Source organism: Pseudophryne corroboree, chromosome 11 (assembly GCF_028390025.1).
Source record: "Pseudophryne corroboree isolate aPseCor3 chromosome 11, aPseCor3.hap2, whole genome shotgun sequence".
Lineage (NCBI taxonomy): Eukaryota > Metazoa > Chordata > Amphibia > Anura > Myobatrachidae > Pseudophryne > Pseudophryne corroboree.
Window position 1 is genome coordinate 316,783,270 of NC_086454.1, and position 22,545 is coordinate 316,805,814.

Genomic DNA, 22,545 nt, shown 5'->3' on the forward strand with positions numbered 1-22,545 from the left:
CCCACGGTGTTACCAGAACGTCTACAGGTATTGCCTGAGGGTCCCTTGACCTGGCGCAATACCTGTCGAGTTTTTCCCAACGGTTTATAATCATGTGGAAGACTTCTGGGTGAAGTCCCCACTCTCCCGGGTGGAGGTCGTGCTGAGGAAGTCTGCTTCCCAGTTGTCCACTCCCGGAATTAATACTGCTGACAGTGCTATCACATGATTTTCCGCCCAGCGAAGAATCCTTGCAGCTTCTGCCATTGCCCTCCTGCTTCTTGTGCCACCCTGTCTGTTTACGTGGGTGACTGCCGTGATGTTGTCCGACTGGATCAACACCGGCTGACCTTGATGCAGAGGACTTGCTAAGCTTAGAGCATTGTAAATGGCCCTTAGCTTCAGGATATTTATGTGAAGTGATGTCTCCAGACTTGACCATAAGCCCTGGATATTCCTTCCCTGTGTGACTGCTCCCCAGCCTCGCAGGCTGGCATCCGTGGTCACCAGGACCCAGTCCTGAATGCCGAATCTGCGGCCCTCTAGAAGATGAGCACTCTGCAACCACCACAGGAGGGACACCCTTGTCCTTGGTAACAGGGTTATCCGCTGATGCATCTGAAGATGCGACCCGGACCATTTGTCCAGCAGGTCCCACTGGAAAGTTCTTGCGTGGAATCTGCCGAATGGGATTGCTTCTTAGGAAGCCACCATTTTACCCAGAACCCTTGTGCATTGATGCACTGAGACTTGGCTCGGTTTTAGGAGGTTCCTGACTAGCTCGGATAACTCCCTGGCTTTTTCCTCCGGGAGAAAAGCCTTTTTCTGGACTGTGTCCAGGATCATCCCTAGGAACAGAAGACAAGTCGTCGGAACCAGCTGCGATTTTGGAATATTGAGAATCCAATCGTGCTGCCGCAACACTACCTGAAATAGTGCTACACCGACCTCCAACTGTTCCCTGGATCTTACCCTTATCAGGGAATCGTCCAAGTAAAGGATAACTAAAATTCCCTTCCTTCGAAGGAATATCATCATTTCGGCCATTACCTTGGTAAAGACCCGGGGTGCCGTGGACCATCCATACGGCAGCGTCTGAACTGATAGTGACAGTTCTGTACCATAAACCTGAGGTACCCTTGATGAGAAGGGTAAATTTTGACATGAAGGTAAGTATCCTTGATGTCCCGAGACATCATGTAGTCCCCTTCTTCCAGGTTCGCAATCACTGCTCTGAGTGACTCAATCTTGAATTTGAACCTCTGTATGTAAGTGTTCAAAGATTTTAGATTTAGAATCGGTCTCACCGAGCCGTCCGGCTTCGGTACCACAACAGTGTGGAATAATACCCCGTTCCCTGTTGCAGGAGGGGTACCTTGTTATCACCTGCTGGGAATACAGCTTGTGAATGGCTTCCAAAACAGTCTCCCTGTCAGAAGGAGACATCGGTAAAGCCGACTTTAGGAAACGGCGAGGGGGAGACGTCTCGAATTCTAATTTGTACCCCTGAGAAATCACCTGAAGGATCCAGGGGTCTAACTTGCGAGTGAGCCCACTGCGCGCTGAAATTCATTGAGACGGGCCCCCCACCGTGCCTGATTCTGTTTGTAAAGCCCCAGCGTCATACTGAGGGCTTGGCAGAGGCGGGAGAGGGTTTCTGTTCCTGGGAACTGGCTGATTTCTGCAGCCTTTTTCCTCTCCCTCTGTCACGGGGCAGAAATGAGGAATATTTTGCCCGCTTGTCCACGAAAAGACTGCGCCTGATAATACGGCGTCTTCTCATGTTGAGAGGCGACCTGGGGTACAAACGTGGATTTCCCAGCTGTTGCCGTGGCCACCAGGTCTGAAAGACCGACCCCAAATAACTCCTCCCTTTAATAAGGCAATACTTCCAAATGCCGTTTGGAATACGCATCACCTGACCACTGACGTGTCCATAACCCTCTACTGGTAGAAATGGACAACGCACTTTGACTTGATGCCAGTCGGCAAATATTCCGCTGTGCATCACGCATATATAGAAATGCATCTTTTAAATGCTCTATAGGCAATAATATACTGTCCCTATCTAGGGTATCAATATTTTCAGTCAGGGAATCCGACCACGCCAACCCAGCACTGCACATCCAGGCTGAGGAGATTGCTGGTCGCAGTATAACACCAGTATGTGTGTAAATACATTTTAGGATACCCTCCTGCTTTCTATCAGCAGGATCCTTACGGGCGGCCATCTCAGGAGAGGGTAGAGCCCTTACAAGCGTGTGAGCGCTTTATCCACCCTAGGGGGTGTTTCCCAACGCACCCTAACCTCTGGCGGGAAAGGATATAATGCCAATAACATTTTAGAAATTATCAGTTATCGGGGGAAAACCACGCATCATCACACACCTCATTTAATTTCTCAGATTCAGGAAAACTACAGGTAGTTTTTCCTCACCGAACATAATACCCCTTTTTGGTGGTACTCGTATTATCAGAAATGTGTAAAAACATTTTTCATTGCCTCAATCATGTAACGTGTGGCCCTACTGGAAGTCACATTTGTCTCTTCACCGTCGACACTGGAGTCAGTATCCGTGTCGGCGTCTATATCTGCCATCTGAGGTAACGGGCGCTTTAGAGCCCCTGACGGCCTATGAGACGTCTGGACAGGCACAAGCTGAGTAGCCGGCTGTCTCATGTCAACCACTGTCTTTTATACAGAGCTGACACTGTCACGTAATTCCTTCCAACAGTTCATCCACTCAGGTGTTGACCCCCTAGGGGGTGACATCACTATTACAGGCAATCTGCTCCGTCTCCACATCATTTTTCTCCTCATACATGTCGACACAAACGTACCGACACACAGCACACACACAGGGAATGCTCTGATAGAGGACAGGACCCCACTAGCCCTTTGGGGAGACAGAGGGAGAGTTTGCCAGCACACACCAGAGCGCTATATATATACAGGGATAACCTTATATAAGTGTTTTTCCCCTTATAGCTGCTGTATTTTTAATACTGCGCGTAATTAGTGCCCCCCCTCTCTTTTTTAACCCTTTCTGTAGTGTAGTGACTGCAGGGGAGAGACAGGGAGCTTCCCTCCAACGGAGTTGTGAGGGAAAATGGCGCCAGTGTGCTGAGGAGATAGGCTCCGCCCCCTTATCGGCGGCCTTATCTCCCGTTTTTTTATGTATTTTGGCAGGGGTTAAATGCATCCATATAGCCCAGGAGCTATATGTGATGCATTTTTTGCCATCCAAGGTGTTTATTATTGCGTCTCAGGGCGCCCCCCCCCCAGCGCCCTGCACCCTCAGTGACCGGAGTGTGAAGTGTGCTGAGAGCAATGGCGCACAGCTGCAGTGCTGTGCGCTACCTTATTGAAGACAGGACGTCTTCTGCCGCCGATTTTCCGGACCTCTTCTGCCTTCTGGCTCTGGGACCCATCCAGGCTGGGCCTGTGATCGTCCCTCTGGAGCTAATGTCCAGTAGCCTAAGAAGCCCAATCCACTCTGCACGCAGGTGAGTTCGCTTCTTCTCCCCTTAGTCCCTCGATGCAGTGAGCCTGTTGCCAGCAGGTCTCACTGAAAATAAAAAACCTAAACTAAAACTTTCACTAAGAAGCTCAGGAGAGCCCCTAGTGTGCACCCTTCTCGTTCGGGCACAAAGATCTAACTGAGGCTTGGATGAGGGTCATAGGGGGAGGAGCCAGTGCACACCAGATAGTCCTAAAGCTTTCTTTAGATGTGCCCAGTCTCCTGCGGAGCCGCTATTCCCCATGGTCCTTACGGAGTCCCCAGCATCCACTTAGGACGTTAGAGAAATAATGGATACCAGTCTTCCGTATTAAGCAGTCCTGCTACAGGTATGCATTTATTCAAGATCTTTGTACCTTGGAAGAGTCTGTTCAATGTCCTGGAGCTTAGGGCAGGTTCTGTCGTGGTAAGTGGACATCAGCTCTTGTGCAGAAAGACAGTAAAGCTCCAGTCCACCAACAGCATGGTTGTGACATACTGCAATCATGAGTGAGGCACAGCAGGAGTGCCCACGACATGAGAAAGGCAAACTAGGTTCTATGATGGGTGGAGCAGAGCATTCCAGCCATCATGGCAGCGTTCAATCCGGGAGAAGACCATTTCTAAGCATTTTTTCTTAGTTGTCAGTTTCTTCATCACAGGAGTGGTCCAATTTTTTTTTAGAAATCTTTACCTAGCTGGTGGAAAGGCCACATACTGAGTCAGCTCAATTAAGCATGAACAGGCTTGCACCTGCACCTCTAAGACACACTTACTGTACCACCATACTCGCACATTTATGTGTAAGATTCCGGTGCAAGTTCGGATGCCATTTGCTGGCATTTACACGCCGTTTCAATGGCAACACGTGTTTGGACAAATTAATCCCTCTGATATGATAGCGCTTGGTTGAACTACAAAATGCAGATATTCTGCGGCACAACAAGAGACTCAAGTGCATTTCTGGGTGACACCATGTTGGTACAGTAGGACTTTAATAAGTGGCCACGCAGATCATAGTTCATGTATATAATGGAAAAATGGCCACATCAGTTGGCTTTTTCCCCCCTACTTAATCACTAATACCACTTTCAGAATAGCAAAACCATCCTGGGCTACTTAGAAAAAAAACCTGGGTCACTTGTACCCTGGTAGCAACCAGGGTTGAACACGAGTTCAACCCCGGATGCGGTGCAGTGTGAACAGGTGATCCGGGACCCATTCACAACATAGAGCGTCGGTACTGCCGTCACCGACCCGGCAATAAACCAGGTCCTACCACATGTCTGAAAGGGATCTCTTCCGGGTCGCACCTGGGTTGGACTCCTGTACAGAATCCTGCGTATTCTGAAAGGGTTATAAAAGACCCAAAGGGTGAGTTGTGCTATATGAAGGATTTGGTTGTTTGCAGGATACTCTATATATTGGTAAGTTTTTCACACATGGGATTTTAAAATTGCTGAGTTTAGGCAGAGGACACATCAGTGGGGATATGTTTACCTGAAGCTGTGTGCCTGTAGCTCTTTCCTGGAACTCAGAGCAGGTGTATCTAATGGTGCATAATATATAGGAGAATTATGGACGGGCTCCTTTTTCCTACAATAGAAACTGCTATTGCAGTTCAGGTAACAGGAGGGAGAATGTATTTGTGGAATATAAACAACACAAAACCAGGAGAGTGCTGATAGTATAGTACTGTGCTTTCCAGTAATAAAGGTACTACTGTAGTGAAATGCTGTATACATTAATATAGAATAATGATTTTACCTGAAGGGATGCATTCAGTGGACTTATGGGTCATATATCCTGAGGATTTGCAGCTACATGTTCCACAATTTAATGTTCAAGTGCGCTCACACACCTCTGTTGATCTGGAATGGAACCCCAACACCACCACACAACAGATAAAACACTACTTATATGTAAGCATCATGTGAACACCAGACAATATATTCTTCAGGGCACTCCCCTGTTTCAAAATAAAAAGCCCCCCCGAGTCTCTGGTTGCCAGGATGAGGGTGATTGGGCAATTTTAGTGTCTTTTCCCCATATTCTAGCGCTCCAGAATGTTTTCTGTAGTGCAGAACTGAGTATTGTGGCATGCTCACAGTGATGATGTGATGATGCCGTCATTCCCCTGCGTTCTACCCAGATCCCACCAGCAGAACCTACTTGTGGCTGGTAGGTACTATTTTTATTACAACTTCAGTGGTAAAGAAGAATGGAACTTGGCCTTAGCACTTTTGAGGAATATGCGAAGGATGAGTCCCACTCGTCCTTAACACTGACATGGTAAAGGCGACATCTTTTTTCATCTTTGAAATGTATAATTAATAAATGTTACAAGACTTTAATGGAACCAGAAGGAGACAGATTCTTCAAAATGTATTTGGCCTTTAACCGGCCCATGACATTAATCAAATAAAACATATTCATAAAGCACTGGGCCGAGTATAGACTTTATACATTTATATTAAGATTAATCCGTGTAACATTTAGCTGCAGGAATGAGATGAGAGGAAACAACATACTTTGAAAATAGCAATATTCTTTCTTTTCTCTCTCTTTTAAACCTGACTAAACAGGCTCTACTTCTATATATGATCTTCTCTAGATGGATATATACATGTCTAATTTTCTGCTTCTGCGAGTTGTAGGATTTTCCTGTCTTCCACAGAACTTTTCATGTCTTGTGCTGCTGTCTGGAAACACCTTAGCAATAAGCAGAGGGCATCTGGTAAGGATGAAGTTACAAGGCATCATGTAAGTCAGCTCTGTGCAGTATTTAGTACCTGTCATTGTCACCGGTTTATACTATACTGTCTGCGAAGGTGCCATATGCATTCACATTTCACTACAAGGCGCCTGTGGTCATTCTAAAATTGAAATTCTCTGGTGCCAGCTGGCTCCATCTTGTGCCTCCAGCCAGTCAGCCATGAGGTGGCTTCTCAACCACAGAGCCTGCTCATATTTATAAACAAACCCCTGCAGGCTTCACCTCCGCAGCCAAGAATGCGTTCTCTCATGCCCATACTTTCTGTTAACCTGTCTGCTGCTGGCGAGTGGACATAGAAATTCCAGGATTGTGACCATATGCTGATAAATACATATTTATTGAGGCTGCTCAGAAATGTCCAATCAAAGTTGTTAACAATGTGTCATAGATCAGAGAAGTTAAACAGAGACAGTGTATATTCTGCTAAAAGGGTCATCATTAGCAAATTCATATAATAAACACATTACAGAGCATTCCATTAAATTACATTGTCTGAAACTTGCATTTGTTGTAATTATCTGGTTCCAAATTTGCCATTTTCACAGTATTTTCATTGCAAAGTGGTCTTGTTCTTCTGACAGAGACTGTTATTCCATGACTGGTGCATATGGAAATAACACTGGTTTCAGCAGATAATTGGGAAGAGACCCTAAATGCATGTTCTAAACAAATGCAGACTTCTCTGGAAGATGGAAACTGGTACTGTATATATTGCACGGTTGAATGGGACGTTTTTACAACTTAACTAAATGTGAATCAGCTGTAAGTGACTTTCAGGTCTGCCAAATCAAAGTGAGGAACTTGTCATAACTGAAGTTACCATCTGTCTATGCAGGGGATACCAGTGGTGGTCATACGAGCCATCCTGACTTGCACTAAACCAGTTCTTCAGTTCCGATTCATTCAGGGTGTGTAAACTTTTACAGATAGGTTTGGGAATGTTTCAGGATTCTCACTTAGGTTACATTGTACCCACACAGCACATCCAGTGGAGGCAGACCTGTATGAACACTGTGCCTTAGATTAGGACGTGGACTTTCTGCCATAGTCAGGCAGTAACAGTTAATGCTATTGTTCTATAGTGAGTTCATGTACAGCAAATTTGGGACAACACAAAATGAAAACCAATCTATATTAACAAAAAAAATACACACCTGCTATTAAAGATATAATTGTTCTTTTTAGATACAAATCATACAGGATAAAAAAATAGCGCATCAGAGAGTACAAACAGTTAAATGTAATGGATTCTGCCTCCAATCCACACCGCTAGTCCCGTCCATTGTAGTCTGGTCCGGTGAGTTGACCAATGTCCAACGCCAGAGGTGTGACCGGTGGATGGCAAGGCGCCTCCACTAACGTGTTTGTATACTTAGCAGATGTGTCCCAGCCGTGCTGCTGGCACGTTTCTAGATGGTTTCTTGCCCGCGCTATTGGATCTGAATTGCTCCGTGTTCGATGTGCATTTCTGGTTGCAGAGCAGACTGCAGAGGTTCCACGGCCTGGACAACATTAAGAAATATTATTATACAGTGACCACTTTTCAGGGATGAATCTGTCATGAGTAATGAACAACTTTCATGGCTTACATGTAAATGGAGCTGCACTCTGTGGGGGGAATTCAATTAGCCACAGTAATTTACCATGGTCCAATTGATTCCCAGGGGCTATTTCATTAATCGACAAAAGGAGGCTGCACGTAACTGGGGATTTATTTTCAAAAGAAATCCCTGATAAATAGTCGCAACCATGTTAACACTTAGGTATGGAAAGTTAAGGGTTAACGCCCGAAAACAGATTCATTTAAATGGCAAGAAAAAGAGGCTCTAATTGAATAGCCCCGGGTGTTAAAGCTCAAGGCTACCACCCTTTTTCACCCTTGTTAAATGAATGGGGCTAATTAAATTCCCCCCTGTATCACATTATAGAAAATGACAGATTTGTACTAAGATACATATGTTTTATTATCACTGGCTATTGTAAGTTACTTTCTTCTCACAAAACTGTCTGTTGTGCAGGGTCTCAGGAAAATAGGAAATGTTGAGAGAACAGGATGTAGTTGTTATGTAAAACTACTGTACATGGATGGTATTTGCATTTGTAATTTCATCTGTCCTGGCGCAATCGTCACCGTATTGTATCTGACCATCTATGAATGGCCGTTTGTGTAATAACGGACACTGACTTTGCTGCCAGACAGGGGATGATCTGCGATTTTTTTTCTACAAGGACTCATCATGTTCCAAACTCCTATATAGACCAGGTTTTCATGGATATCCATGCTTAGCACAGGTGACTTCCTTAGTGTCCTCATACATCTTGCCTCAATACGCCACGTAGCGGGAGATGCCTGGCGTGAGTGGGCTCACAGGTCCCATACAACTCTGTTAGCTTCGGGCGCCTTTTTTTTGCTGAAAATGTGTCTTATATGCATTGCTATGTGAATAAGACGCACAAGCAGACTCTGCTGATTAAAATGATATCGACATGCCTATATTCTCTGTGCGTCTGCGGTAACAACGCATTTTGTATGCAAATACAGCCACGATTGCACACAGAATATAGCCGTGCCACATATCATTTTAATCAGCATAAGCTGCTTGTGTGTCTTATTCACATCATTTTGCAAATAAGACGCATTTTAATGGAAAAAGTCTCATGTAAAGAAGCTTGGCGCTACTGAGTCACACCGCTAGAAGGGCTGTTTAACATGCCAGGAGGCTAGATGTAAGTGGACACATCTGTACCTCAGTCAATTTGATTTATCCATCTGGACTCAAGCATGGATATCCTTAAAACCTGGACTGTAATGGCGGAGTTTGGAAAACTCTGTGTTAGTGTATCTTGCGCAGTTACAGCTCATGTATAATTGTATATTGTATTGTCATCTTAGGGCCCGTACACACGGGGAGATGTGTACTGAGTGATCCAGCACAGACCGCTTAGCACGCATCTCTTCCCCCGCTCAGCGCACAGCGTGATGTGTGCTGGGGGACAATGCTCACTCCACACAATACCGGTGATGGAGACACGCGGTGCCGCGCATCGCTATGGGGTATACACACAGTAAGATCCTTGCTTCATTTCTATGCATTCTAGTGAGATTGCTTAGAAATTAAGCACGGATCTCTCCGTATGTACCCCCTTTACAGTTAAATTAAGGCAGAGCTGCGTGTACAGTATATCAGTCCATTACGACAGCTAATCTCTGCTCGCACCTCCAGTGCTGGAAATCAGATACAGACGCACATTCCACAAAGACACCGGAAGCTGTTTTGGCAGCTAAATGAATCAGCCCCATATGTCAATTGTGACCCCGCAAATGTACAGTCATCGTTACTGATGTCGACTTTTCAAAATAATATAAAGATGTGAAGTTCTGCATAGCACTGATCTGTGAATATTACACAGGGTGCACCAGGCCTGGACCCCATAGAATGTATCTAGGACAGGTACTGAATGATAGGAGTTAATAATATTCGGTATTCATACATTGTAGATATTGGGGGGGATGAAACCAATGTTGCTGCTGTAGGTCCTCGTTCAGAGGAAAGTTTTACTTCGATTTATTTTTTAACTGAAGGGACCAGAAATGAAATACTGGAAAAGCAGATTCAGCTATTGGCTGAATATAAGTCATTGCTGGCACTGATAGAACCTTTATTATCAATTCCTGCGGGATGGAGCACTGAGGCCATTATTCTATATCACAGCAGCAGGAGATAAATTCGTGTCACTTTTCATTCATTGAAAAACTTTGATTTTAAATAATTGGATAATATGTAGAACTGTGGAATCCTCATTTAAGACTGTTGTGTTTCCAAAACTTTATAAAACCCCCTTGAAATTTGCTTTCATTCATCATCATTTAACTTTATAGACCTTTTAACCATTTTCTTTACAACATAAATTAAGTCTGATATTATTGCTATGCTAGCTCAGTGTATAAAGCATGTTCTCTCCATCAGTGGATGTAAACTTTTTCCTTTCTTTTGATTCCAAGTGGGAAATTAAATTCCACACACAATGTCCTATGGCGCATCACCATAATGCTTGGCTGCACACTTATCAGACATATACTACTGCTCACATCCAAGTTTTCCTGCGCACATCTACGGGATGCAAAGGATGAGATATGAGGTTTCAGAATGGCACATAGTATCCCCCCAATAGTCAACATCTTAAAGGGGTTTTGAGACAGGATTTGGACATCTCTGCTCTGTGCTGCTACTCCTTCCACCATGTAACTCTCAATCTGCGGCTTCCTGTATCCGTGTGATGACAGCCTGACATCCCTACTCTGTGCTGCTGGGGACCCTGCTCCTTCCACTATATAACTCTCAGTCTGTGGCTTTCTGTATCAGTGTGATAGCAGCCTGACATCCCTACTCTGTGCTACTGTGGTCCCTGCTCCTTCCACTATGTAACTCTCAGTCTGTGGCTTCCTGTATCCGTGTGACGACAGCCTGACATCCCTACTCTGTGCTGCTGGGGACCCTGCTCCATCCACTATATAACTATCAGTCTGTGGCTTCCTGTATCAGTGTGACAGGAGCCTGACATCCCTACTCTGTGCTGCTGGGGACCCTGCTCCTTCCACTATATAACTATAAGTCTGTGGCTTTCTGTATCAGTGTGATAGCAGCCTGACATCCCTACTCTGTGCTGCTGGGGACCCTGCTTCTTCCACTATATAACTCTCAGTCTGTGGCTTCCTGTATCAGTGTGATAGCAGCCTGACATCCCTACTCTGTGCTACTGTGGTCCCTGCTCCTTCCACTATGTAACTCTCAGTCTGTGGCTTCCTGTATCCGTGTGACGACAGCCTGACATCCCTACTCTGTGCTGCTGGGGACCCTGCTCCATCCACTATATAACTATCAGTCTGTGGCTTCCTGTATCAGTGTGACAGGAGCCTGACATCCCTACTCTGTGCTGCTGGGGACCCTGCTCCTTCCACTATATAACTATAAGTCTGTGGCTTTCTGTATCAGTGTGATGGCAGCCTGACATCCCTACTCTGTGCTGCTGGGGACCCTGCTTCTTCCACTATATAACTCTCAGTCTGTGGCTTCCTGTATCAGTGTGATAGCAGCCTGACATCCCTACTCTGTGCTACTGTGGTCCCTCCTCCTTCCACTATGTAACTCTCAGTCTGTGGCTTCCTGTATCCGTGTGACGACAGCCTGACATCCCTACTCTGTGCTGCTGGGGACCCTGCTCCTTCCACTATATAACTATCAGTCTGTGGCTTCCTGTATTAGTGTGATAGCAGCCTGACATCCCTACTCTGTGCTGCTGGGAACCCTGCTCCTTCCACTATATAACTCTCAGTCTGTGGCTTCCTGTATCAGTGTGACAGGAGTCTGACATCCCTACTCTGTGCTGCTGGGGACCCTGCTCCTTCCACTATATAACTATCAGTCTGTGGCTTCCTGTATTAGTGTGATAGCAGCCTGACATCCCTACTCTGTGCTGCTGGGAACCCTGCTCCTTCCACTATATAACTCTCAGTCTGCGGCTTCCTGTATCCGTGTGACGACAGCCTGACATCACTACTATGTGCTGCTGGGGACCCTGATCCTTCCACCATGTAACTCTCAATCTGCGGCTTCCTGTATCCGTGCGACGACAGCCTGACATCACTACTATGTGCTGCTGGGGACCCTGCTCCTTCCACTATATAACTCTCAGTCTGTGGCTTTCTGTATCAGTGTGACAGGAGTCTGACATCCCTACTCTGTGCTACTGGGGACCCTGATCCTTCCACCATGTAACTCTCAATCTGCGGCTTCCTGTATCCGTGTGACGACAGCCTGACATCCCTACTCTGTGCTGCTGGGGACCCTGCTCCTTCCACTATATAACTATCAGTCTGTGGCTTCCTGTATCAGTGTGACAGGAGCCTGACATCCCTACTCTGTGCTGCTGGGGACCCTGCTCCTTCCACTATATAACTATCAGTCTGTGGCTTCCTGTATCAGTGTGACAGGAGCCTGACATCAATACTCTGTGCTGCTGGGGATTCTGCTCCTTCCACTATATAACTATCAGTCTGTGGCTTCCTGTATCAGTGTGACAGCAGCCTGACATCACTACTCCGTGCTGCTGGGGACCCTGCTCCTTACACTATATAACTCTCAGTCTGTGGCTTCCTGTATCAGTGTGACAGGAGCCTGACATCCCTATCCTGTGCTGCTGGGGACCCTGCTCCTTCCACTATATAACTCTCAGTCTGTGGCTTTCTGTATCAGTGTGACAGCAGCCTGACATCCATACTCTGTGCTGCTGGGGACCCTGCTCCTTCCACTATATCACTCTCAGTCTGTGGCTTCCTGTATCAGTGTGACAGGAGCCTGACATCCCTACTCTGTGCTGCTGGGGACCCTGCTCCTTCCACTATATAACTCTCAGTCTGTGGCTTTCTGTATCAGTGTGACAGCAGCCTGACATCCATACTCTGTGCTGCTGGGGACCCTGCTCCTTCCACTATATCACTCTCAGTCTGTGGCTTCCTGTATCAGTGTGACAGGAGTCTGACATCCCTACTCTGTGCTGCTGGGGACCCTGCTCCATCCACTATATAACTCTCAGTCTGTGGCTTCCTGTATCAGTGTAACAGGAGCCTGACATCCATACTCTGTGCTGCTGGGGATCCTGCTCCTTCCACTATATAACTCTCAGTCTGTGGCTTCCTGTATCAGTGTAACAGGAGCCTCACATCACTACTCTGTGCTGCTGGGGACCCTGCTCCTTCCACTATATAACTCTCAGTCTGTGGCTTTCTGTATCAGTGTGACAGCAGCCTGACATCACTACTCTGTGCTGCTGGAGACCCTGCTCCTTCCACTATATAACTCTCAGTCTGTGGCTTTCTGTATCAGTGTGACAGCAGCCTGACATCACTACTCTGTGCTGCTGGGGACCCTGCTCCTTCCACTATATAACTATCAGTCTGTGGCTTCCTGTATCAGTGTAACAGGAGCCTCACATCACTACTCTGTGCTGCTGGGGACCCTGCTCCTTCCACTATATAACTATCAGTCTGTGGCTTCCTGTATCAGTGTGACAGGAGCCTCACATCACTACTCTGTGCTGCTAGGGACCCTGCTCCTTCCACTATATAACTCTCAGTCTGTGGCTTTCTGTATCAGTGTGACAGAAGCCTGACATTCCAACTCTGTGCTGCTGGGGAACCCTGCTCCTTCCACTATATAACTCTCAGTCTGTGGCTTTCTGTATCAGTGTGACAGCAGCCTGACATCACTACTCTGTGCTGCTGGGGACCCTGCTCCTTACACTATATAACTCTCAGTCTGTGGCTTCCTGTATCAGTGTGACAGGAGCCTGACATCCCTACTCTGTGCTGCTGGGGACCCTGCTCCATCCACTATATAACTATCAGTCTGTGGCTTCCTGTATCAGTGTAACAGGAGCCTCACATCACTACTCTGTGCTGCTGGGGACCCTGCTCCTTCCACTATATAACTCTCAGTCTGTGGCTTCCTGTATCAGTGTGACAGCAGCCTGACATCCCTACTCTGTGCTGCTGGGGACCCTGCTCCTTCCACTATATAACTCTCAGTCTGTGGCTTCTTGTATCAGTGTGATAGCAGCCTGACATCACTACTATGTGCTGCTGGGGACCCTGCTCCTTCCACTATATAACTCTCAGTCTGTGGCTTTCTGTATCAGTGTGACAGGAGTCTGACATCCCTACTCTGTGCTGCTGGGGACCCTGATCCACCATGTAACTCTCAATCTGCGGCTTCCTGTATCCGTGTGACGACAGCCTGACATCACTACTATGTGCTGCTGGGGACCCTGCTCCTTCCACTATATAACTCTCAGGCTGCGGCTTCCTGTATCAGTGTGACAGGAGCCTGATATCCCTACTCTGTGCTGCTGGGGATCCTGCTCCTTCCACCATGTAACTCTCAATCTGCGGCTTCCTGTACCCGTGTGACGACAGCCTGACATCACTACTATGTGCTGCTGAGGATTCTGCTCCTTCCACTATATAACTCTCAGTCTGTGGCTTCCTGTATCAGTGTGACAGGAGTCTGACATCCCTACTCTGTGCTGCTGGGGACCCTGCTCCTTCCACTATATAACTATCAGTCTGTGGCTTCCTGTATTAGTGTGATAGCAGCCTGACATCCCTACTCTGTGCTGCTGGGAACCCTGCTCCTTCCACTATATAACTCTCAGTCTGTGTCTTCCTGTATCAGTGTGACTGGAGCCTGACATCCCTACTCTGTGCTGCTGGGGACCCTGCTCCTTCCACTATATAAATCAGTGTGACTGGAGCCTGACATCCCTACTCTGTGCTGCTGGGGACCCTGCTCCTTCCACTATATAACTATCAGTCTGTGACTTCCTGTATCAGTGTGACAGGAGCCTGACATCCCTACTCTGTGCTGCTGGGGACCCTGCTCCTTACACTATATAACTATCAGTCTGTGGCTTCCTGTATCAGTGTGACTGGAGCCTGACATTCCTACTTCCACTATATAACTTTCAGTCTATGGCTTCCTGTATCAGTGAGGCAGGAGAACGATATCCCTACTTTGTGCTGTTTGCGGCCCTGCTCCTTACGCTATATAACTTTCAGTCAGGGGGTAATTCAATGATTTTGTTTCTTCTGCTTGTAACCTCTTGAGCTGGTTAGCACATATCCATGAAAAGTCGTGCTTTTGGGTGCCCAAACTGCAGTTTCGGCAACTCTCTCAATACTATGCACAGGCTTAGGTGCTTTACCTGGTGCATTTGGCCATGACAAGCGCAATAAGTAATTGTCAACTGAATATCGCTGTCCGTGCTCCCATTACTTATATGCATCCAAGCACTTGAATTATCAATATGACAAGAGCCTGACATCCCTACTATGCTGCTGGGAACCTTGCTCCTGAGTCCTTCCACTATACAACTCTCAGTCTGTGGCTTGCTGATTATATTTAGGGTATTAGTCCCACTGGCAGTGTATTAATGAATAAATAATGGGGAACACAAAGCAAGGATATTAAACACCAGACGTTTTAAAATGCTTGTGTGATGTCAGCCTGACAACCTTGTTTTGTGCTACTGGGGACCCTGCTTCTTCCACTATATAACTCTTAGCCTGTGGCTTCCTGCTGCCTGCATTCCCCTCCTCATATAATATATCTGCCCCTGTCACATGCCGCCTGTCTCTAATGTAGTCATGGCTCCTGTGCCGATGAGAACATTCTGGGAATATGAAGAACCACAGGATCTTTAAGTACCAACTACTTAAAAATTGAATATTTACAGACAACATATAAAGAATGAATATAATAGTTACTTTGACTGTAGAAAAATGTATCCTAGAACTTCTACAAATGAAAACTTGAAGCTTTTGCAACATTACTACACAGCTCAGTATTTTATTTGTCTGCTCAAAACACAGACCAAAGGTGGCATCAGTGGGTGGCACACAATGGATTGAACACATTCTAGCGCACCTAACATTTAGTATATCAGGGGTACAGTATCAAGAGTGTTCTCACTCTGGCCCTCATTCCGAGTTGTTCGCTCGCTAGCCGCTTTTCGCAGCAGTGCACACGCTAAGCCGCCGCCCTCTGGGAGTGAATCTTAGCTTAGCAGAATTGCGAACGAAGTATTCGCAATATTGCGAAAAGATTTTTCTTTGCAGTTTCTGAGTAGCTCGAGACTTACTCTTCCAGTGCGATCAGTTCAGTGCTTGTCGTTCCTGGTTTGACGTCACAAACACACCCAGCGTTCGCCCAGACACTCCCCCGTTTCTCCAGCCACTCCCGCGTTTTTCCCAGAAACGGCAGCGTTTTTTCACACACACCCATAAAACGGCCAGTTTCCGCCCAGAAACACCCACTTCCTGTCAATCACACTCTGATCAGCAGAACGAAGAAAAAACCTTGTAATGCCGTGAGTAAAATACCAAACTTCTTAGCAAATTTACTTGGCGCAGCCGCAGTGTGAACATTGCGCAGTTAGCGGAAAATCGCAACGATGCGAAGGAAAAGAACGAGCGAACAACTCGGAATGAGGACCTCTCTCTCTCTCTACACATAGATATAAGCCTGTCATGTGTATTCAGTTCTTTGGCATACTTATCTCTCTTGGCTGACACACAGTGAGCTGGCTAACGAGATACCAATGTAACTGGTACCAGCGGCACTGGAATGTGACTGGATCCTCTGGTGCGGGAAGGAGCAGAGAATTTTCTTTTTTGAACTTTGACAAGTCCCTGAGGATTTCCTCTCAGAGTTTATTTTCTAAATGTCTACTTAGGTGCAGTGATCCTTCCATCCCGCGTTCCAGAATTCCGCTCCCTACCATTACGTTTCTCACAAGGCTACAGATCATGTTTCATATGTCAGTCATCACAATGTTTCAAGTGGTTTCAGGAGCATTCGGTAGAATGAAGATAATTAGAGCCTCATTTGTGTTGTATTTACTAAGCTTATCTGGTACAAATGAGCGCATAACGCACACAGCTAAGTACAAACTAATATAAGTTCTAGAAGAGGAACATTTCTTTAATGTGGTTTAGTTCCTGGAGGGGGTAGGACTGTCGGGACTCCTCCCAAATGTCAGCGATATCAACTATTAAGGGGAAACTTGTAAGTCCCGGCTGTACTTGGCAGTGAAGGGGTTAAAGCCTCAACTCCATGATGTATGTTTTTCGTTAATGTATGACAATGATTGGTTAATAAAAACATTTTTTATTTAAAAAACAAAAAAAACCTCTTATGGGCGTAGGTGATGTAACACGCTTACCTGCGCTGTTGCAGATGGCTCGGAAACTGGTGCAAGTTGGACATATTGTACCTGGATGTCATTGGCTTGAAGAGGAGAACCATCCACCACACCAGACGTAGGGTCAGCAGAGGCGACAGCAATGAGTTGGGCTCCTTGAAGTACCTAAAAGGAGTGAGAGATATTTGGTGAAGTCTTAAGTAGCACAATACTGTACACTGGGGACGGCTGATGCACTGTGATGTGGAGAAACCAAGGTGTGTCTCCCTGACCACTGGCAGTACATTACGGCAGTGAAGAGGTAAAGCAGGGATTTGGGAGACGCTCCAAAAAAGTATTGTATACTCAATGCCAGCCAAATAAGCATACCACAGTAATGATTACAGGGGTGGAATTCCGGAGTAGACAACCACTGTGCTTTCTGAAATGGCTAGGAAATGTTGAGTGGCATGTGTATGCAGGCTCGCAGGAACAGGACAAAGTCACAAAGCCTAACTCTTGCAGTGCCACCAGCTTCTGCAGTCACAGAGATGAGGAATCACCACCAACCACTGCAATACACACTAATAGTTTGTTGCAGTACGTAAATGTAGCAGTCTATATACAAAACTTGTCTGGATTCCTGCGAGACAATCAATCAGAAAGGAATAATTGTAATGACCTTTGGTCCTCTCTCCATAGATCTTGTCTTTTTGCTACAATGTCTGCTGAATTTTTTTCCTCCCTCTAATACACATATACAGGCTGCACGCGGGATCCGGTCTGAAGATCGACAGTGTCTAGGTCGACAATGTTTAGGTCGACCACTATATGTCGACAGTCACTAGGTCGACATGGATGGAAGGTCGACAGGGTTTCTATGTCGACATGTGCTAGGTCGACAGGACTAAAGGTCGACATGAGTTTTTCACATTTTAATTTTTTTTATTTTTTCATACTTAACGATCCACGTGGACTACGATTGGAACGGTAAAGTGTGCCGAGCGAAGCGGTAGCGGAGCGAAGGCACCATGCCCGAAGCATGGCGAGCGAAGCGAGCCATGCGAGGGGACGCGGTGCACTAATTTGGGATCCCGGTCACTTTACGAAGAAAACGACACAAAAAAAAATAAAAAATCCTCATGTCGACCTTTAGACCTGTCGACCTAGCACATGTCGACCTAGAAACACTGTCGACCTTCCATCCATGTCGACCTAGTGACTGTCGACCTATAGTGGTCGACCTAAACATTGTCGACCTAGATACTGTCGATAAAACGAACCACACCCCTGCACGCAGCCAAACGTAATGGCAAATAGAACAAACTCTATGGAAAAGATACATAAGTATATATATATAAAAAAAAAAAACAACAGGTTTCTGTAAATGCAAAGGATTAACATGGCTATACTTTGAATAATGTGTATACTGTAAAGACTGGTAACGTCGACAAAGTCATACAAAATTATGCTTAACCCCATCTGTGCCAGAACTGAATATATAACATATCCACAGTAAAATCGGCTGCAGTAATCCATCCAGAAACCCGCTTTGAAAAAATAAAAAAAAGTGTACAGAATAGAAAGTTCATACATTTGTATTGACTCATTATGAACAGTCTGTGCTGGGTCCATATGTGTTTGGCTTGGAGAGGTGCAGCGCGCTGACTCGCTACTGAACATTCCTAGCGCTAGTATTTAATATAAGACAAACACTGGCCCCCTGTGTCTTCTCCTCATGCTGATATTGCTACAACTGCACCAAATTGTTGCTTGATTGATGTGTGCAAACCACAGTGATGTAATATTATAAACATTTAAACTTAATTGATATTTAAATCTAAACCACATATGTTGCAAGAAAAATATTAGTCAAAATATAAGACTAAATCAGCTCTGTACTAGGCGCTAGATAGACCTGAACACCTTTATGTAGCAAATAGGGGGCAACCTGCAATCTGCTCATGGTCCTGCTGCCGCTGGCTGGGGCGTTCTGTTTAGGTCAAGTCAGCAGCCTGACCAGATTAAACAGTTTTAGTTACAGAGTATCTAGAATATACAGTATCTGGGAGAATAAAGCCCTGCATTGGAACGTGGAGATATTAAGGGCATCCTTGTTGGAAGTTGGAGAGCAACTGAAGTCATTTACTAAACAATGATGTCAGATGTTCAAGAGCTGACATGGGCAGATTCTCATCAGACACACACACACACACACACACACACACACACACACACACACACACACACACACACACACACACACACACACACAATGTTTGTAAGGTTTTTTTTTTTAATCATAAAATGTTTATTCTGGAGAGGTCCCAGGACGGAATTTAGGCCCAAATGTAATAAGCCTTAACAAGAGAGAAAGTGGAGATGGATAAACAGTGATAAATGAGCAGCCAATCAGCTTCCTGTCATTTTTCAAACACAGCCTGCAATATGGCAGTTCGGAAGCTGATTGGCTGGTCATTCATCACGCTTTATCCATCTCAACTTTATCTCTCGTTAAGGCTTAATATATTTGGGCCTTAATTCTTAATCCAATAACACAGAACCTCAACCCACAAAGTGTCCACAGCGCATTACAATACACAACAGATCTTGTACTTACACTATGGTTATTTAGAGCTTACAGTCTAAAGGGAAGGGGTGATAAGAGACCGTAGGAGCCTACGGCACAGGGATGGGGCAGCCATCTTGGCTCCCACAGTGACGGGAGGCCCTGGGTAGTGTTCAAACTTTCCAGATGATAAGGTACTTCTGTAGGTGTCCATAGTAGCTGAGGAATAGGCAGTGTATTCGTATGAACTGTTTGGAAAATTTGAAGCGGGATGTGATGGAATGCTGTGTATCAATCAAATGCCTACGAAGAGTGGTCTGTCTGGGCTTCCGTAGTGAGTGTATGGTCCAGGGGAGGCTAAGTATTGTGGAGTACACTTGTGCTGTAGTTTACAACAGATGTATGGCAGCCTCTGTCAGTGATATTGATACACTGACTGACTGGGGGTCGTGGGGGGTTGGCATAGACTGACTGGGGATGGGGGAGTATTTGGCATACACTGACTGGGGGGAGGGGGTTGGAATACTGGGGATTAAGAAAGGAGATCCCCAAATTGGTGTCTTGCTTAGGGCCCCGTGAGGTCTAAATCCGCCTCTGCTACAGACTACAATCAGCTAGATGACCAGCACCAGTTGAATGCCTGGTTCCCATCTGGGTAATGGTTATGATGGCATAGCATATTCTTTATTATGATTTGCTCATAAATAGACTGGAAATCCTCAATAGCTCAGCACTACACGGATATGGCATATGGTCACAGTTATAGAGCAGATGACGCAGGAATCAGACTTTTCAATACGTTTAGGGAATTAAAACCAGGAGAGAGCCCATTTTATATACAGACTACAGGAGATGTATACAAATTGCTGACTGTTCCTCAGACTCAGTAAAGATATTTGTACGCGTTGCACAGATAAGCCTTTCATTTTATAAAAATAGTAAAATTCTCTGGGGCCACTGCCAATACGTCTGTAACTCCATCTCCTCACCAATAACTGGAAAAGGACTTACAGAGAAATGGGTGGGGAGTCATGAGCCGCCAAAACTGACTGCCAGAGTCCAATTATGCCGTTACCTATAATGTCAGGTCCATTTATGAAGCGGAGTAGGCGGCGGTGCGGGCCAGAAACGCATTCTTTGTCATGTAGAATGTAACACCTCCGAGAGAGAGAGAGAGACACCACACCATGCTGAAACACTGCTCTGCTATCTGCAGTGAGTCACACAGCAGTCTGGCTGATTCATCTGTACCAGAGGACCCGGCGTACTCTCCTAGGGCACATGATAAGTGGCTTATATAGTGTGGCAGATGCTCAATTAGCTTAGGTGATATCATTCAGGTGCTTGAAAGGCATGGGTATTTCTAAGCAAGAAAAAAAAAGGCATTTTGTTTCCCCCAGCACCCTGAATGACAACAGTAACCAGATGTAAATCCCACACAATATTACAATTCAGAGATCTCGGTTACATATATTTGCGCAAATGCATGAATAAACCCCAAAGCCGCATCAAGTGGCTCCCAGGCCCAGATAGCTGGGACCAAATATGACTGCTAATTTGGTTAGAAAACTTCATTTATAATAGCACTATACTATATATAATGCATACTGCAGTCGTCCTACGAATATCAGGCAGTGGATCAGAACATTTGTCTGCAATGTGTTACAAGTACTTCCAGCTCCCCAGTGATTAAAAATCACACCATGGGTTTCACTTACATTCTTTCTGACAAAGGATTTTATTTACGTGTCACAGAGAGGTCACCGAGTACACCAGATCTGATTTGCCAGATCATGTGGAGAGACTGCCATTGTTGAAAAATGAGACGCATAAGGATTTTGTGATCTCCTTTGCCAGGCTACCCAATGTGCGGAGAAAGACTCTGGCCGGGATTCCACTAGTGAGAGATTGCTGCTCAGATAAAGCATCTTCTTACAATTAGCCAGCTCGGCAGCACATGAAGGCAGAGTGTGTGTCCTCCTTATGACTGTCTTTAGCTCAGATCTGAACAGATTATCTACGTATGTGTGATTCTCTGTTGGGAGACTGGTAGAAAGTGCCCCGGCCGTTGCTTTATCTCTCACAGGGTGGAGATGGTAGAAGGTTCCCCTCACAGTCGGCGAGCCTTCATCATGTCTCCTTTCTGTTTCACTTTGTTGCAGGTTTATGTGCTTTACAGTATTGTACACTGTATCACTGATGAACCATACACAGGATTAGGGGTGGAAGGGGGTAAAGGGGTGAAGTAAGAACAACTGTGTTGTAGGACACAAGTGGTCTAAATACACGTGAAGTATACCCCGAATTACTTTGAATGAAATAACCTTTATACTGTAGATGATGGATGTGCTTTTAATGGCAAACAAAAGGCACCAATAAGCTTAAAACACACTTGTTACATAAACTAACGAGCAGTCTCTTATAAAAGACAGATGTTAGGATTTATTGAGAAAGCGACAAATTAGAGTTTGCAGGAATATGGGTGTACTGTAGTGTAATAGTTTACAGAGGAATTAAAAGCTTTGTTACACTCACTTAATCACTGTATTAACGATTATGTTAGGCATTATGTAAATGAAACGTACTAATATTATGCTTAATAAACACTTTAAATATGAAAGTATTAGCTGGCGATATGGAAACACCATGTACTGGTTTCAATACTTTCTAAGACCTAAAATTATTAACAAAATCAGGTTGGCTTGCAATTCTCAACCAACATACACAAACTCATCACACCACCAATAGTATAATCATTCATCCTAGCACCTAGGATCCTACTGGTATCTCATTGTCACCTTCACACTTAGCCCATTCCATATCCTCCCTGTCCTCTTACTCAGGCCTCAATCTCACCTTCATATCTAGCTCATTCCTCACCCTCTTATGATCTTATCTTTCTGCTGCCTTGATTTCACCCTCCGACCTACTGTAGAGCATTCCAGACAATCTCTATCCTTCTGATAGTGATATCTCGCTCTTAC

The 22,545-nt window shown here is 45.5% G+C and overlaps 1 protein-coding gene across 4 annotated transcripts in view; it reads right to left on the minus strand.

Moving 5' to 3' along the window:
- Nucleotides 1-6,573: 6,573 nt before the first annotated feature.
- BANP (BTG3 associated nuclear protein) overlaps nt 6,574-22,545 on the minus strand; it is a 753,599-nt gene continuing 737,627 nt past the window's right edge. For all 4 annotated transcript variants that reach the window (XM_063945657.1, XM_063945659.1, XM_063945658.1 and 1 more), the window contains 2 exons: nt 17,035-17,178; nt 6,574-7,757 (listed from right to left, as the gene is read on the minus strand). In XM_063945657.1, coding sequence (XP_063801727.1) covers nt 7,686-7,757; nt 17,035-17,178 — 216 coding nt within the window. In that variant the 3' untranslated portion in view covers nt 6,574-7,685. The remainder of the gene's footprint in view (nt 7,758-17,034; nt 17,179-22,545) is intronic.